The 17,136-nt window shown below is 41.7% G+C and overlaps 1 protein-coding gene across 1 annotated transcript in view; it reads right to left on the bottom strand.

The window, feature by feature from the left end:
• gramd1bb (GRAM domain containing 1Bb) overlaps positions 1-5,171 on the bottom strand; it is a 106,170-nt gene extending 100,999 nt beyond the window's left edge. The window contains exon 1 of the mRNA XM_056610388.1: positions 4,950-5,171. Coding sequence (XP_056466363.1) covers positions 4,950-5,107 — 158 coding nt within the window. The 5' untranslated portion in view covers positions 5,108-5,171. The remainder of the gene's footprint in view (positions 1-4,949) is intronic.
• Positions 5,172-17,136: the final 11,965 nt, after the last annotated feature.

Here is a 17,136-nt window from a genome sequence, read left to right as displayed (position 1 = left end):
TCTGGATCTGCAGTCAGAGGGAAAAAGGAAATGACTTTGAGCGGCCCTACTGAGCAGTGACCCCAGGGGACCAGCCCAGTTTTCATCTCGATGCTGAGATGGTGATAGCGAGGGGCGCAGCTAAATCAATTTCCCAGTGCCGGCTCATTAGCTGGGGCCCTGGGGTGAGCCCTGCTCCATGGTGACGCCTTTGGAGGAGCAGAAGCAGGCGAGGAAGTTTAGTATCTGGCTGCCACAGCATGGCCCCTGGAGGAGATGGATCCTCTCCTGGATTGGTTAGAGGTTTACACCTTTGGTGCTCGGGCTTTGGGTCAGAATGAATGGGCCTTCAAAAAAGAACCAAATTGCTGTATGAATGAATGCATGACTTTAGGGATCTGACGTCATGCCAGGATGACCACATGTACACAGAGAGATAATAATAATAATAATAATACATTTAATTTAGAGGCGCCTTTCAAAACACCCAAGGTCACCTTACAGAGCACATAGTCATCATACATTTTTTAAAAAACAAGACATTGTGGAAAAAATAAATAAATAAATAAACATAAGCAATAAGAAATAAATAAAACAAAAACAAGACAAAACAAAACAAAAAAAACAATCAAAACAGTGATCAGTTAGACGTTGTGTGCGAGTTTGAACAGGTGAGTTTTGAGTTGTGACTTGAAGGTTGTAATGGTGTCTGACTGTTTTATGTGTGGGGGGGTGCAGATGCAGAGCTGCAGATGATTACGTGCACATATGTATGAGTCGTGTATATGAACACACTCGCTCTGTCCCGTTCTCTCTCTCTTTCTCCGTTTTTGCAATTCTCCTCCTCTTATTAGTTATTTCCATGACATACGACGTAACTGTATTGTGGCTAAACAACTCTGGGCTGGTGGTCAAATAAAGGGCTCAATGATATTGGCCTTGGCAATGAGTGCAGAGAAGAATGTCCCGTCTAATCAAATGCTGGACGTTCAGTCAATTTGCCTTGGACTAAAGTTGCTGTTTGGATTTTGTGCACACAATTACCCTGGTGAAGTACCTTAACAAACATGCGATCTGTAGGACTCATTGGTGGAGCTTTATGTTGGGCAGGTGAAGGAGTCAGTACAGACAGAAATGTTTGCATCACAGCTGTTTATTACTATGATATAAATCTGCATCTATTGTAATACATCGAGTTGTGAGAACACATAGCCTAGAACAAATCAAGGTTTCCGGTACATCAGACCGATTACACCGTTGTTGTCGCTGTTTGTATCCATTATATACCATTGTATGTATACCATTGTATCCATTACAAAAAGTATTTATCTGTGCATGAGGCACCGGCAGGAGACTTAATGCTTATAGCAAAGTCATATTTATTCAATTCCCCTGGCACGTGAAACCCTACACCCAGAGCCGCTGAATGGAATGGTATCTCTGCAGAAGGATAATTTGATGATCTTTGTACTGTACAATGATGACGTATACTGAACAGAAACCTGCATTAATAATCAATGTGCAAACAGAGGACAAGAGCGGATTACAAATTAATTTAGACCCCAGAGCCGCAGCCCTTTAATGCAGTTGGAATCTTTTTCCTTTCAGCAATTATGTCACAGAAATAGTGCTCAATTTCTGTAAATTCAATATATTCTATATGGTACGCTCAATATGAGATAAACATTGTCTGTAACTTTGCAGCAGTGAAACATGCAATCTGCAGCCATATGAAGTTTGAAGTCAGGGGAGACACTCAATGAGGTTTGGAATCCGAACAATCCAATGTTCTCCTATCCATAATGAAGCTTAATGGATTTGTGTGTTGTGGAAGCCGAGCACATATTACATATAATTGATGATCATTAATTCATTAATATCAACCTTGTAATCTTTTACAATGGAGTCGTGTCCATGTTTGAGATGTAGACCTTTATTCAGACGTAGTCAGCAACTGCAAAAGAAAAAGGATTTTCTATCGTTGCCTTTAGGCTACACTGTAGGAGGGTGGGGGGCTATATGATGAAAAGAAGATGATCAATGCAGCCACCATTCACCGGGAGAATGTGACGCCTACTGTTGCCATCAACAGCATGACACACGCATACCCAGGGCCTCTTCAAAAAATGAATCCAGAACTTAATGAATACAGGGGCTTCTTTCAACCGTTATCCATTGTTACAACCTTGTCACTAGTTTTGAAGTACAAAAGTTGTATTCCATTCTCCTCCCGCTCCAATCCACCACATCCTAAATGCGTATTGCATCACCCTCGACCGTGTTGACTACTTATTGGCCGTATTCCAATTGAGTGGCTTGAATAACGAATGTAACCATTTTATCCACTTGGAAGGACGCCAGCCCCCGGGTAGTGCCAGGGGCTTGTCCGGATGAATTCCTTTATAGTGATACTCTCAGTGCATTCTAATCAGCTCTCAGTAAAAACCAACTGGCTGAGGTTTTATGCTTTTGCATGGTCGCCAAGAACAAGGTCACTCACAAACTGTCTACGCATTTTAATGCGCACGAGGCCTAGCAGAAAAGGTAGTAACAGACTGATCCTGGCTTCATCAAGGTCACTTAAAAAGTAGCAGTGAGTTTTCAGTTTGTCAAGCTCACAGCTGCATGGGGTGGAGTTTACTAGTGTGAAAACAATTTGTTGATTCAGCAGTTAACACAATTATAATATTGATCATTGACTAATTGTTTTGTAGATATATCAAGTGACATACTTAAATGTCTTTGGCAATACATTTTATCATTAATTATTGTGTTTTTCCTTGATTCTCATCAGACAAAGATAACAATTTATCCTTAATTCGGGCTCTGGTTACTGATGACTTAATAAACAATTCATAGAAAACATGATCAAATAACGAATCAAAATCGTAATTTATGCAAAGAAATCTCACATTATAAAGCTGTACACAGAGATAAAGAAGTGTAAGTCTAATTCAGCACAATAGCTGATATATATAGGCCAAATGTGAATTGAGGACAAGTTAAGATTTTTTTACAAATCCGACTTCCAGAAGGACTGGCAGGATAATGACTTCAAACCTAAAATACCCAAATCCTCCAGGCTCCAGGGCACATGCGGTCTAGTCACCATAGGAAGCCTGGATGATCAGGAAGAGGAGCCAAGCCTGCCTTCAGCAAGACCATTTTCTGTCTGCTTCTATTGCAGAGATATCTGTTCATTTGAACTGAGCTTTCCCTATTGAAATTCCAGTAAAAATATGAATTGCAAGGTCAAAGAATCTAAAATCATATAAAAAAGACACTTCCCTTAACAGTTTTAAGTGGATTAGGCTGTGTGAATCAAATATTTCCACAGCAACATTCAAGGAAAAGGTCTAAGGCCGTTGTCCAGTCCTGAGGCACTTTGTGAGCCTCAAAGTTGCCTTAAAGTTGTTTGTGTTGTTTTCTGGATGGGAGAAAGATTAAATCCTGGGCTTCTTGCCATCGTTCGCACATTAAGCGAAATGTCTGTGGTGAAATGTCTATGCCCAGAAGCTTCTGTTAGAAGCCACATCATTAGACAGATGCCTCTTAGCATTGTAACACTATCAGTGAGCTGTGCAATCTGGCATGGCCAAAGATGGCGTTGCTATTACCCAGAGAATCTCAGGACAGAGGCATCACATTAAGGGTCTGATAAGGGCTTAAGGAGAGGGGAGGGAAAGATGCCTAATCACAGCACCAAAGCGGCGGCTAACCACCGGGTTTAATCGTAGACAAAGCCCTGTTTCAATTGTCCTTTTTGACAGTTCTCATAGCTTTCTGTAAACGGTGTGCTGTTGTTTTAATGCAGCACTGCTTGATATCGAGGCATCTTCTTACCATTCAAGGGGAAAGCTAATCATCACCGACTTCACATCAAATTTAAATACTCCGAAATACAATACGCCATTCAGTTATATTGGCTTATTCATTGGTGGACATGAAGGGAACAAGCCAGTCAGACTTATCAAAATGTCAAGAACTCTCAAGGTAATGTATTGTACACATTTGAAATTGTAGCATTGTTTTAAAGGATTGAATAAAAAATGAGGCATGTTGTTATTTAATGCATCATTTATTTTACCCATGGATTACCTGCTATCTGCCAATAAACCAAACATGCTCCGCTGCCTTCCTCTGCTCCAGCAGGGTGGATGTGAATGCACCAAGAGGCAGATCGAATGCCAGCAAGGCTGTGAGCGCCATTGGGGTGACCTCTGCCATCCACTGGAGCCATGCAGACTGGGTGTAATTGCTTTGTGCCATAAAGTACCCATTGTATGTCAGAGTTTGTTAATGGAATTAGTATCAGCCAGAATGAAGCAAAACTGTGTCACATTTCAATGGACCTCATTGCTTATGGTTGTATAATATGAATCTGAACTGACAATGAAGGGACTGAAAGGAAATGCTTTCACTCACCTCCTTCATCAAATATCCCTCAGATATTCTTGTGAGGCAGTTAGTAACAGGGAACCAATTGTAGCCAGGTAGACATGCGTGCGTACAATTCCTACTATACTTTGTTTTATTGTTCTCCAGATGCACCGTAGCCCAAATAGGCAGCATTAGGTTGACATGTCAAAGAACATGTGGAGAATTAAAACTGCATTGTACTTTTGCATTGTCATTTAAATCAATTAAAATCTATCTTTTTTAATCATGCAGTAACTTAACTGTAAATTCAAGCGCCGGTTTTCACAAAGCATTTGAAATTAGCGGGGTAGGGAGGGGGAAACAAAATAACAAAAGAGAAGAAAGAGAGTAGCCTAAGCTGTGTGCAGCAATCTAGTGGAACAATATTCCATCTGATAGGGGAATCCTTGTGTGCATTCAGGGGCAACGGAGGTACGCTCAAAAAAACAACCCAACTGACACGGAACTTTTGAACAATCAAGTCATCACATTCGTTCACCGCGTTTGATGCTTAGTCATTCATAGATTGGGCAGCTTTTTTTTGTCCTTACTTTTGTTGTTTTCGGGTGTTGTAAGGGGACACGGTCTTCCCGCGTTGGTTGGGTGCATGCTGGGAAGGGTGCAGCGTGGAGATGTTCCTGAACAAGCCGTCCTCTGTCGCCTCTTCCAGCTTCAGTTGTGGGACGACTCCGAGATGACCAAAGGCCATTCTATTGCTATGCTTAAATGTGAGTCATGCCTTGGAAACACAGAGATCCGCCGTGGCACCGTTCTGCACCGATAGTGTGCGACGCAACGACAGTGATAGTGAAGGCTCCCAATGGTAGCAGCAGGGACCGGCCGATGGTGTCGCTCTTGTGCGCATTCTTTGCGTCGATCAATTTAAAAGTAAGAACCAAGTGAAGGTCAAACTTGAGAAATGTCCCAATCCGGATGTAGTTGGACCGTAAGCCAGATAACACTTCAAGATTTCTGTGATCTGTGAATGTATCGTGGATATACCTCTCATAACAATACAAATGCTCAACACAAACAGCAGATGGACGATGCGGCAAAAACTAGGCGGGAAACGAATCCAATACACGAGTAGAGCGCTGTGATCATGAACAGGGGATGGAGCAAAGGAAATATGATTCCAAACAGACACTCACAAATCATTACAAACTATAGCATACTTGCAAATGAAAAGACAGACATAGCTTGACGTCCAATGTGACTGAATCAGGAGTAAACATTATAGTATACCACAATAAATATATTTATATATTTATATGACAGTTTCTAAACATAACAACACAACATGTTTAACTGGAACATAGCATGCTGCTCCAAAAAAAATCAGATAGTCTGCTCTAGATATGAAAACATAAGTTATTTCTAATATTGACAATTGCACACCTTCAGATTTTGTTTCATATAAATATTGACTCAGCAATGCTCCCATTGTCCTGTGCCCTATAGTTCCATAAAAGGCTCACACCCACATTAATATATAGTCTAGTTGGCTTGAGCGCCAAAATATAAACAATGATCTGAATCAACACAAGTGGAACAGAGATAATTATTGCCATTTACAGATCAAAGCAGCATTAATGCACCAAAAAATGAAGACTTAACCTTTAGGTTTCTGAAATATAGAGAGTTGCCTATTCTTTCAGATCATTCAAAACAATGAAGTGAATATTAATTGATATGTCTTGATATTAATATAATTGTGTTAGCCTAATGGAGCTACTTCTTGTTAATAGGTGCTCTCTTTATGACCTTGCCTCAGAAGATTTCATTATCCATATCATTCTTTAAATTAGATTGACTAATTGCTTCACAATTACATATTTTTGATTGCTATTTATAGTTTGTTTATTCTAGTATGGAAATTATTTACACAGAAATAAAGAATAGGCATCAAAACATATTTTTGAGGCCTATGAATCTGTCTGATCAACATCTTACAGAACTGTAACCAGTTACTTCAGTACAGATAAGAAAATAAACTAAAATGTAGGCCTCCCGCTATGTATTTATATTGGCTCACAAAGGGGAAAAGTCATGGCTAGCAGAATGGGTTAGCAAATCGGCTGATGAATAATTTCTTCATAGTTCCTGTATTTGCAAAGATCAAGTTTGCAAAGGGAATCATAGCGCCAGAGGGATGTAAAAATAGCATGCAATTAACCTCTCCGCTAGCTGTGAGGCATAATGGCAGCGTTGTAATTAATGTAGTTGGCAGACAGTGAAATACTTACAATGTGGGTCAGAGTACAATCTCCATTATTCAGGGAGATTCAGCAAGACACCAGGAGACGTCAAGCAAGGATTTCTTGGTGAAGCTTGACACCACCATGAAGTGGATTTGATGTGGGTTTGAGTTTATGCACAATTTCAAATGTTTGTGATTTTGATGAGAGATGCAAAGTCACTTTCTTTAGCAGAATTCACTGATAGCAGATTAAAAATGAGCAGTTCAGATTTATATCATTTTACATTAAAGAAATAAGTTCTTAATACTGATAATGATGTGTTCCGACAGACATGTAATGGATAAAATATGAAGTTAATCTATAGGAATTCAGGATGCGTTGTAGTTCATATTTATTATTTATTCAAAAATAATTCCTTCCCCAACCTTGCTTACATGCAGCCAAGAGAGAAAAATGCTTCCTGGTTGACACCAGGGGGGGCAATTATATAAGTTATGAATACAGGAAAGTAAAAAATATTTACTAGATTATGAAGCTAAACAAAGAGAGAGTTTAATATATTATTAATTAAGATCATTACATTCCGTGAACAAATATCTATCCTCTTTACAAGTTGAAATGTGTCTCCCCTTTTCATTACGGGCAAGTTATCCTCTTTCAATGTTCTTTTTTCTCTTCTAAATATTTCCCTCCACCACTGCGTTCACATGAATATACTTTATCCAACCCATCATTTAGGTTTTCAAGGAATTGAAATCGTCCATTGTATGATTCGACATTCAATGAAAAAGTGAGTCTTTTTCAATAATGTATGCACTGTGCGTTTGTGTGTGTGTGTGTGTGTGTGTGTGTGTGTGTGTGTGTGTGTGTGTGTGTGTGTGTGTGTGTGTGTGTGTGTGTGTGTGTGTGTGTGTGTGTGTGTGTGTGTGTGTGTGTGTGTGTGTGTGTGTGTGTGTGTGTGAGTGCAATGCCATGTCAGTAGGACGGGCATGACAGCGGTATTACGCTTGGCTGATCATGTAGAACAATGTCCACAGAGTGGTGGTGCAGGCAGTGCAGAGAAACCCTATATCTCTGGCCTTGTTAAGCCTTAATATGGATGTGGGGGCCCTGGAAGACGGAGACCAGGGCTGGAACGGGCTACTCATGTCAATGATGGCAGATGACAGAGTGCTCATGTACTATGGTTCAGAGACCAAGGGTCGTCCCCGTGCTCTTTACGGGCAATTCTGTGCATAATATCCTCACGGCCAGGATAGCGTAGTGGCTGCTAAGTTCCTTTATAGCGTGTATCTGAATTCACTGGTTGTTACTTTAAAGAAGAACATCTGCTAAATGACTGAATAATGAATAGTGATATCTCCCACACTGAACCAAGGATTCTGTGACCTCTACTTATACAGGGATGAAGCCACATCCCCTCTTCTTACCCGGCGGTTGACATACACACTCCATCTTGTGTGCTCAATGGCGTGACAACGTAAGGAGAACTTCTCAAAGGAAAGAGATGAATGTCGCTCAATAAACGGCTGACAAGTCAATAGATATCGCTGACCTCTTCAGCCTTGGGTGGTGTCATTTTGAAAGTCAGAGAGAGAGAGAGAGAGAGAGAGAGAGAGAGAGAGAGAGAGAGAGAGAGAGAGAGAGAGAGCAAGCATGGGCAGCTCGTTTTGGAGTGAGGCCAAGAAACCTCTTCTTCTGTCATTAGGTGAGTGCTGCATGCAGCGCTCAACTATTGTTCTTCATAAGTTTTATTCTTTCTTTCTTTCTTTCTTTCTTTCTTTCAGATTTTTTAAATATTACATACTTTTTAAGATATTCTACTTTTAAAGTACTATCTTTTTTTTAACATGGGAGTCAATGGGAGGGCGGCAGAGCCGTCCTCTGGTAGGCTACTTCAACTTTTTAAGACGTCACGTAACTAAATAAATTCTGAACCGTTTATCTTCGTTCAAACCATTTAACAAATCTAAACACTTGTATCTTCAGTAAAATACAAACGGAATTTCGATATCATTTAAACTTTCTTCAGAATCACAGTTTTAGATGCATATACCAGCTTCAGTTGGTCTCATTGATTTACATTGACGCTGGAGGGTGAGGACGTTCAGCAGTGTTGCCAGATTGGGCAGTTTTTTCCGCTCTATTGGGCTACTTTTAAAGATGAACTGAACTGAAATTTGTTGTTTAGATGATATAACAGATGTATTGTCTGCCTTCTGATTAGTAAAATAACAAAAAATGGCTGAACTTTTTAAAAGGGATTAAATTGTACAGTGAAAGTGTTACAGGGCGCCGCCATGTTGGAATTCAACAATCAGCTAGTCACTGGCATGGTAACCTACTCCTACTCTGTGGCTCTATAGCACCCATAACAGATAATGAGTCAGGCTCTGAGGCTGACCGCCTTAAAACTGACTAACCCTCCAATAGCCCTGTCATGTCAATCTCCACAAGAGCACTCCGACCATCAAGTGTATAAACTATTACTCCGACGATATCACAGATCTATGTTTCCAAGCTTCTATTTAAACCACGGCGGATCTTTAAACAGAAGTTCAACAAATGTCCCTTTCTACTCACCCTGATGTTCTCCGACTAGCCGATTGCTGATGCAGAAGGAGTTAAACTCGAAGAAGTAGGTAAGGGGTCATCCCTATGTTCCCCGGGACCTATGTTCCCCGTTTTTCCCAAAAAGGGTCCTATGTTCCCCTGTAGCCATACATAAGATACCGGGGAGCATAGGACCCTTTTTGGGAAAAGCGGGGAACATCGGACCCTTTTCCCAGAAAAAAATATATTATATTATATAGGCCTACTATTATATTATAATAGTAGGCCTATATAATATAATATAATTGTATAATAATATCACGGCCAAAAGCTCTGTGCACCTCCGGATGGCCGTAGCGCGGGGAGCTCTCGTAGGGATTGGGCTTCTCGGGGTTTGTTTACCGGCGTATGAATAGACTGCGTCAGGTTCTCCGACATGCAATGGTAGTTATCTCGGCCAGAATTTGGCAGTAATGGTGGAAAAAGTAACAGACCGGGGAACATAGAACCCTTTTTTTTAAAAAAAGGGTCCTATGTTCCCCGGTCACATAGGCTACATATCGGGGAACATAGGACCCTTTTTGGGAAAAACAGGGAACATAGGACCCTTTTTTTTAAAAAGGGTCCTATTTTCCCCAGTCTCATACAAAGAGGGGAACATAGGACCCGGGGAACATAGACACGCTCCCCATAGTAAGATGTATCTGTGCAACATCCATCTGTGCAATATCCGTCAACACCCACCTAAAGTAAACGTGACACTCGTGAATCCGCCTTGCATCTCTGCTCATCCGCAGGTGTATCTCCCTAAGTTCATCTCACATGTCTTTCAGGTCCCGTCCACCCGGAGCCGATTGTTTTGTGAAACCATGTTTTTATTAACCATGTCATTAGGTAGATAATAAAACATGTTCTTTAATAGATCCTTAGTCCCAGGGTGGTTTCAAATAAAACTGGACCTATGCGGTATCGTGTTAGGATTCGTGTTTACGCCTGAAGCGAAGTTAGAGTTGCGTTGAAAGTTAGGCTACACTACATGGTTTTTTTTGTGTTATTTTTGTAGTTTTAAATAGCCGAAAGCCCCTTGGTCATTTTAATTACGAACTGTACGTTAAAAAGTTTTTCTACTTAATCTAAAGGAAACAACTACTATCTCCTCCTCTACTTGAATGTTTTTATACAGCGCGCAGGCTGGATGCGCGCAGGCTTGATGCGCTCCACTTTTTTTTGTGGAGAACCAGCGCCTTGAATATGTAGGTAGCGTTTGACAGCTCGTTGCGTTTCCGCAATGAGTCCGTCTTTACGGAGATATTCCTGAAATGCATCAAAGGAAAACGGAGGGTGAAAGATCGTTTTCGCCAGTGTCTCAGCACGGACGTCCCTTAGAGAGAGCATGGCCACTTCCAAAACCTCTCTCTCGCAGCATAGCATCCGACATGCCCTATGCATGGTTATGCAACCTAAACCCACCATTAGATGGTCAAGGTTGACCGGGACTTCTCGGCAGCAGACCGATTCAATGGCAGTGTCCATGCTCCGGCAGCACCCACACGCAGTACCGGTTCTTTCAATACGCACACTACGCACGTTGCGTAGGGCCCCGCACATTTATTATTTATAATAAAGGCCCCGTGAAAAAAAAAAAAAAAAAACCTGACAACGTAACTGTCCGTCGCGGACGTCAGATAGCTACCCATGCGCATCATTGCATCATCAGTGTAGAAAGTTGAAGCGGAGCTATCCCTCGGGGAATGAAAAAAGGAAGAGGAAGGAACTTGAAAATGAACTGCGGGAGCAGCAGTCAGGTAAAGCCTTTAACTCTCCTCTCCTGGTGGGAGAGAGGGAGGGACAGTCCGTGTTAGACCTACAGGGTGGTGAGCCCTTGGGGATCCCCGATCTCTGTGTGCGTCTTGCTAGCTTCTATAATTTTAGTTGTAGCCTTGTATAGTTACAACTGCACTTAACAAAATGGAAAGTAATGGATACATATTGACTAAGATTGAAGTTTGTTTGCTTGGATAGCCCACAGGCAAATATAGACGCAGATACGATTTATTCTTGGTGAATAAATAAAACTCGTGAAATATTATGACAATGGTGCTAAATAATAAACACTTATTAATAGAATGAGATCATACCGTGAAATATCAAACTGTTGCTTGAAGTATTGGTTTGATGTTTCGAGGTTAGTACGTTGTTTATTATGGCATTTTACTCTCCTTTTATTTTATAAAGACACGTTCATTGTAAATCGAAAACATGTCGTTTTGTTAAGCTGAAGTCTTCTCACGACTCAATTTGTTTGCCTAGCAACCACTTCAACAGAAAACGGACAATATGGATCTGCTAAATAAAATGGATGAGTGGAAGCACTGGGTGTCAGGTGCGACGGTTGAAAATTTTGGGGGTTCAGTTAGGAGGGCCCCTTGCAGAATTTTGCCTAGGGCCCCATGGAGGTCTGAACCGGCTCTGCCCACACGCACAACAGTCACACCCACACAATCCGAAGGTTGGAGCTGGAGCCTGAAATTGATCCCTCTCCACCGGGTGGCAGTCGGACACTACAGGCATGTCCCTCACAGGCTCAAACGCGTAACCAGCCATATTAAAATCACTATTTTCCGCCGTGGAGTGTAGAAGACGTTCGCGTGTCTGCAGCAACGACCTAGTCCTATACCATGCCAGTGACGTCATCGGCGCTCTAATACTAAAAGACGCATTTTATTTTGTTCTTTTGTAGACGCATTTTCTTTTGTTGCCAAAAAAAGCTAGGATATTGATTTTTTATATATATTTTTTTAGTGTCATTTTTTTATAATGCTCATAACTAACCCGGCCGTTATCGATGTTGATTATTTCAGTTCAGTTCATCTTTAATCACGCTCCGGCTCGCTATTCTCTTAAAGACACACACACACACACACACACACACACACACACACACACACACACACACACACACACACACACACACACACACACACACACACACACACACACACACACACACACACACACACACACACACACACACACACACACACACACACACACACCAGCAGTGCAGGGCAATACAATTGACGTTTCAGATACTTCAGTTCAATTCATTTTACATTTCTGTATTTTAAGAAATGCTGTACGCTTTTCATTCAGCTGTCACTTTATTTGTGTCCAACCATTTACATTTTCTTAAATGGTGTGCATGTTTACATTGTTTACTCCATTTAGACTTTTTAACTTTTGTTCAAATCCCTTCACTTGATTTAAGCCATTTAACGTTTCTCTATGTCTTAATCTATGTGGCTTTATTAAAAAATATTTTTTGCCTCACTTTGCACTATAGCACTCAACGCTTTTCTGCTGGAAATGCATTTTGTAGTTGACAAATAATCCACAAATGGTGAACAGAATGTGATGTCTGCAATCACCGGTGTAGCTAATAATACTAATAAGAGGGGAAGCAATTAAGCGGTGGACTTTACAAAGGTATAATGATAAGAATAACTGATCCATCCAGGTGCGCTTTAGGTGGGGTTCGGTGCATAATATCCCCATGACGGGATCGCGTAGTGCCTGCTGAGCTCAGAATGTACCGTTGACGTGGAATTCAATGGTTACAGGGCCTTACATAGTACACGGTAGATCTCCTGTTTGATTAAGTTAATAATAGATTGTTGTCCTGCTATGGACGCACGTATTTGTCATACACACAAAAATATACTTCTTCACACATATTCCAATGATGTCATTATTATCTGTTTAGGTCTTTACATTTAATTAAGAATGGGATCTTCCTGGCTAAATATAAGATTCAATAGAAAATAGAAAATGAAGATGCCACCAGACCTTATAGGTTGTCATTGAATATTTTATTTGCAAATGAAATAGTAATAACTCAGAAGTCGTAAAAATATACATTTTTTACTTGTGATATTTACATGGATTGTTTTTGTCAAAAACCAACAAACCAACAAAAACACAAACAAACTTTTGTACTGCTTTACAAAACATAGTAGAAGCCACTGCTTAATAAGAGATAACATGTTGCAATTAAGATAAAGTGTGTAATATCTGTCTTTTCTTATTGTCATGCAGAGTTTTCTTCTCTTGATATCACCGGGCAGCTCATAGTCCCAGGAACCAATCATCACCCAGATCCAACCAAACTGGTGGGCTGAACACAGCACACAAAAAAGTGCAGAAGTACATGGATTAAGAACCCAAAATGGAGACGAAAATCTAAATTAAAAGTCAATAAAATCATCTGTGAATATATCTACACGTCATTTCGATTTTTTTTCTTCTTTCTTTTTCATATTTTGCAGAGTACAGTTATGATACATCAAAGCAAAGCATTCCCGTTCATCTGCTTGATCTCCCATGACATGCGGGTCCCTTATAGTTCTCCTTCTCCTTGACCAGGTTGACCAACAGACCTCCACCTCTCTCGTCACCCATATATATACCCCCCTTCCCTCCCCTCTTCACCTCCATACCGAGACACAGGGCCACATCCCCTCAACGCCAAGAGCTTTACTTCAATCATGCAGGGAAAACTTTTCAGGCCATAAAGAAACCAAAAAGTTGTTGGCTACATAAGTATTCTATAGTATAGTGCTAGGGTAACTGTAGGCCAAATCTTTGCTAACATGTGAAAATGGTGTCGTCGTCGTGTGGGCGCACACTGGCTGTGCCGCGGGACTCTGAGGCGTGGAGAACATTTTATTTTATATATATATTATATATCTTTTTTTCTCCAACCTCGCTTTTCAGAGACAAAACCCACACAGACACACAGGCGCTATCCCCCAGAAAGTGCATGTGAATCAGTCCACTGGGCTGCCGCTGCAGATGAGAGGCAGTTGCCGAGAGATCTGTGTGTGTGTGTGTGTGTGTGTGTGTGTGTGTGTGTGTGTGTGTGTGTGTGTGTGTGTGTGTGTGTGTGTGTGTGTGTGTGTGTGTGTGTGTGTGTGTGTGTGTGTGTGTGTGTGTTTGTGTGTGTGTGTGTGTGTGTGTATGTGTGTGTGTGTGTGTGTGTGTGTGTGTGTGTGCATGTGTGTGCAAGTGTTAATGTATGTGTGTGGGGGGGAGAAGGTGGGCTCATGAACTTGGGAATCTGCCACCTGAGACCTCCAGTCGCTGGAACAGCAAATCAAAAAGCTTAGAAGAATTGAACAGCTGGAAGACTGACGGGGCCCGTCCTCTTCCCATCTGAGGCAGAGAGGGCGGAGGATGAGGAGGAGGTGATTTCCATGGCAGCAGCAGGCGCCTATAGGGCCTGGCTCAATACCAATCCTGTTACAGCAGCTCCCAATAGTGTAGCCTCTGCAGAACGGTTTCAGAGCAGCGTCGAGGCATTTGCCATCCATACTATTAAGATTCATAGCAACGTCTTTCTCTCTTTGAGTCTGCGTGTGCATCGGTGTGTAGTGTTGGCAGTGTGCGTGTTGCAGCCTGCGCATACAGAGAAAAAGGGATTGTTTATCATGTGTGTGTGTGTGTGTGTGCGTGTGTGTGTGTGATGGGAATATCTCCTCAAGCTATGATATGTAGCTGTATTTTATCAGCATATGCATTTGTATGATTATGTGTGTTTTATACATGTTCATCTATGTGTGTGCGTTCAGGATTCTCTCGGGGGGGGGGGTCGTGAATGCATTTGGTCGGCCTGCCTCATCAGTCACTCATAATACGCCGCAACATTCAATCCATCATCTGGACGCTGCAAGAACAGAGAGAACAGGGATGGGGGAGCCTGCTTCCTGCTTTCCTGGCATCCAATGCCAGACATACGCACGCAAACACAAAGACACACACACACACACACACAGGGGTCAAGTGCGTCGCTATGCTGAGAGTTTGGAACAAGCAGGCAAGCAAGCAAACAGACACACACAGAAGTGATCTCTGGAGCCAGGGAGGAAAATATATGAATAATGGACGTGCCTCGACTCAAGATAGCACACCCACCAGCAACATGGCTGCTGCCTGAGAATTTGGTATCCCAACGGGAATAGAAGTTGCTGAAAACTCAAATAGGCGCAGCCAGTTTTGAAATCAATTTGGCTCGAGGTTATGCCTGGTTGAATACTGTCTCGCTGCCTTCCATGGTTAACATGAGAAAGCGTGGGTGTGACCCAAGGGCTTGTACAGAATTAACATGCAGAAACCACATCACACACACGCTTAAACACACGCACACACTCTCAAACACATGCACACACGCAGGCAAGCCCAACACGCACATGCACACGCAAAAGCGCACACGCATGCACTATCTCTCATTCACACACACCCGCACGTAAACATACGTACACACACAGGAAAGCGAATACACACGCGAGCTTGGACGCATTTGCACAATAACCATGCACATCATCCTCCCTGGTTTGTGGCATTAATTGTTTGTTGCTGGGATAAAAAAACATTAATATCCCCTTATTGGACATTTTCTTCCCTTCATTTAACACAAATTTAAAAATTAAATGACATCATGTGCATATATCCATCTGTATGTACATTATAACACAACAATATGATTACAGAATTTACATTTTCCCTATGGTGTGGGATTACCTTGTCACAAAGGATAATGTTACGTTGTCTGCTTGTTGATTCCCAGGCTTCATCCCATAATAATAGTCCCATAACACCTCCTTGTGAAGTCGCACGTCTCACTATTTTGCGTCATGTGAACAGAGTCTTATGTTGGTGCGCTGAAGTTAGGACAGAGAAATAAACCATCAAAGGAAGGAGGGTTTGCAAAGGCACACTAGATAGGCTACTTGTCCCTTTTATCAGCGACTTTCAATCAAACTGCACTGGGTCGGCAACAACAAGGAAGGGGATTGGCTGATAACGGGGCTTTAACAATAACCAGGCAGGGTACTGGGATTCAGCGAATCGAGGCCTACGTCATCGTTATGGATCCGAGCACTGCAGGTCTTACTATGAACCTGCTGGACACCTGGCATCTCTATAACCGTGCTATAATCCTTTGTCTTTAGTTCAGAAAAGATACATGTGACGTTTAACATCCATTTCCTTTGTGCCTTAGCTCGGATATCGACTCAGTCCCTTTAGAGAAAGGTGAGAATATCGGGAGCAACCATCCAAGTTCGACACACATTCATTCAACTTTTTGAGAGAATTTTGGTTTTCGGTAAAGCATTTCATAGAAGCTGGTAAATAAAATCAATCAATCATAATAACAACAGAGAAATGAGGACCCATTCTTAGGATCGGTGGCACTTATCAGTCATTCACCCCCTACTACAACCTATCCGATGAGAAGAGAAAAGAGAACAAAACAAATGTCTATTGTCTAATAGGTACTTAAGCCTTCCTCTATAGTTAAAGTTGCCACTGTCTATATTGGCCTAATACAGTACATAATATACTCCCCAATAAAGGGATTATTCTGTACCATTAAAATATGTCCGTAGATAGAAACAGGACGTGAAAGAGATTAATAATTCCATTGGTATGGGTCCGTGGTACTATGTCAGCATCAGTACCATGGCTGCATCAGTACCATCTCAACTTCAGTAACAGGTCAGCATCAGTACCATGTCAGCATCATTATCATGTCAGCATCAGTAACTATCTCAAACATCAATTCCATGTTAGAATCAGGACCATGTCAGAATCAGTACAATGTCGGCATCAGTACCATGTCAGCATCAGTACCATTTCGTCATCAGTACTTTGTCCTCCTGACCGAGGTGATGTCTGCCCATAGTGACACAGATTATCATTGTTAGTGAGTCAGGATTAAGGGGCTGTGGTTTTTCTCTCGGTGGGTTCCTGACAAGAACATGATGAAACACCCCCAAAAGGTGTCTATGTCCACATGGATGAACAGAGCCTGCCCCAACCAGAGTACGTAGGTAGATAGGTAGAATGACGCAACGATAAAAAAATAATCTCTCTCTCTCTCTCTCTCTCTCTCTCTCTCTCTCTCTCTCTCTCTCTCTCTCTCTCT

Source organism: Gadus chalcogrammus, chromosome 16, assembly GCF_026213295.1.
Source record: "Gadus chalcogrammus isolate NIFS_2021 chromosome 16, NIFS_Gcha_1.0, whole genome shotgun sequence".
Classification (NCBI taxonomy): domain Eukaryota; kingdom Metazoa; phylum Chordata; class Actinopteri; order Gadiformes; family Gadidae; genus Gadus; species Gadus chalcogrammus.
Note: the sequence above shows the minus strand (reverse complement) of the source record. Positions and strands in the feature narration are given on the sequence as shown.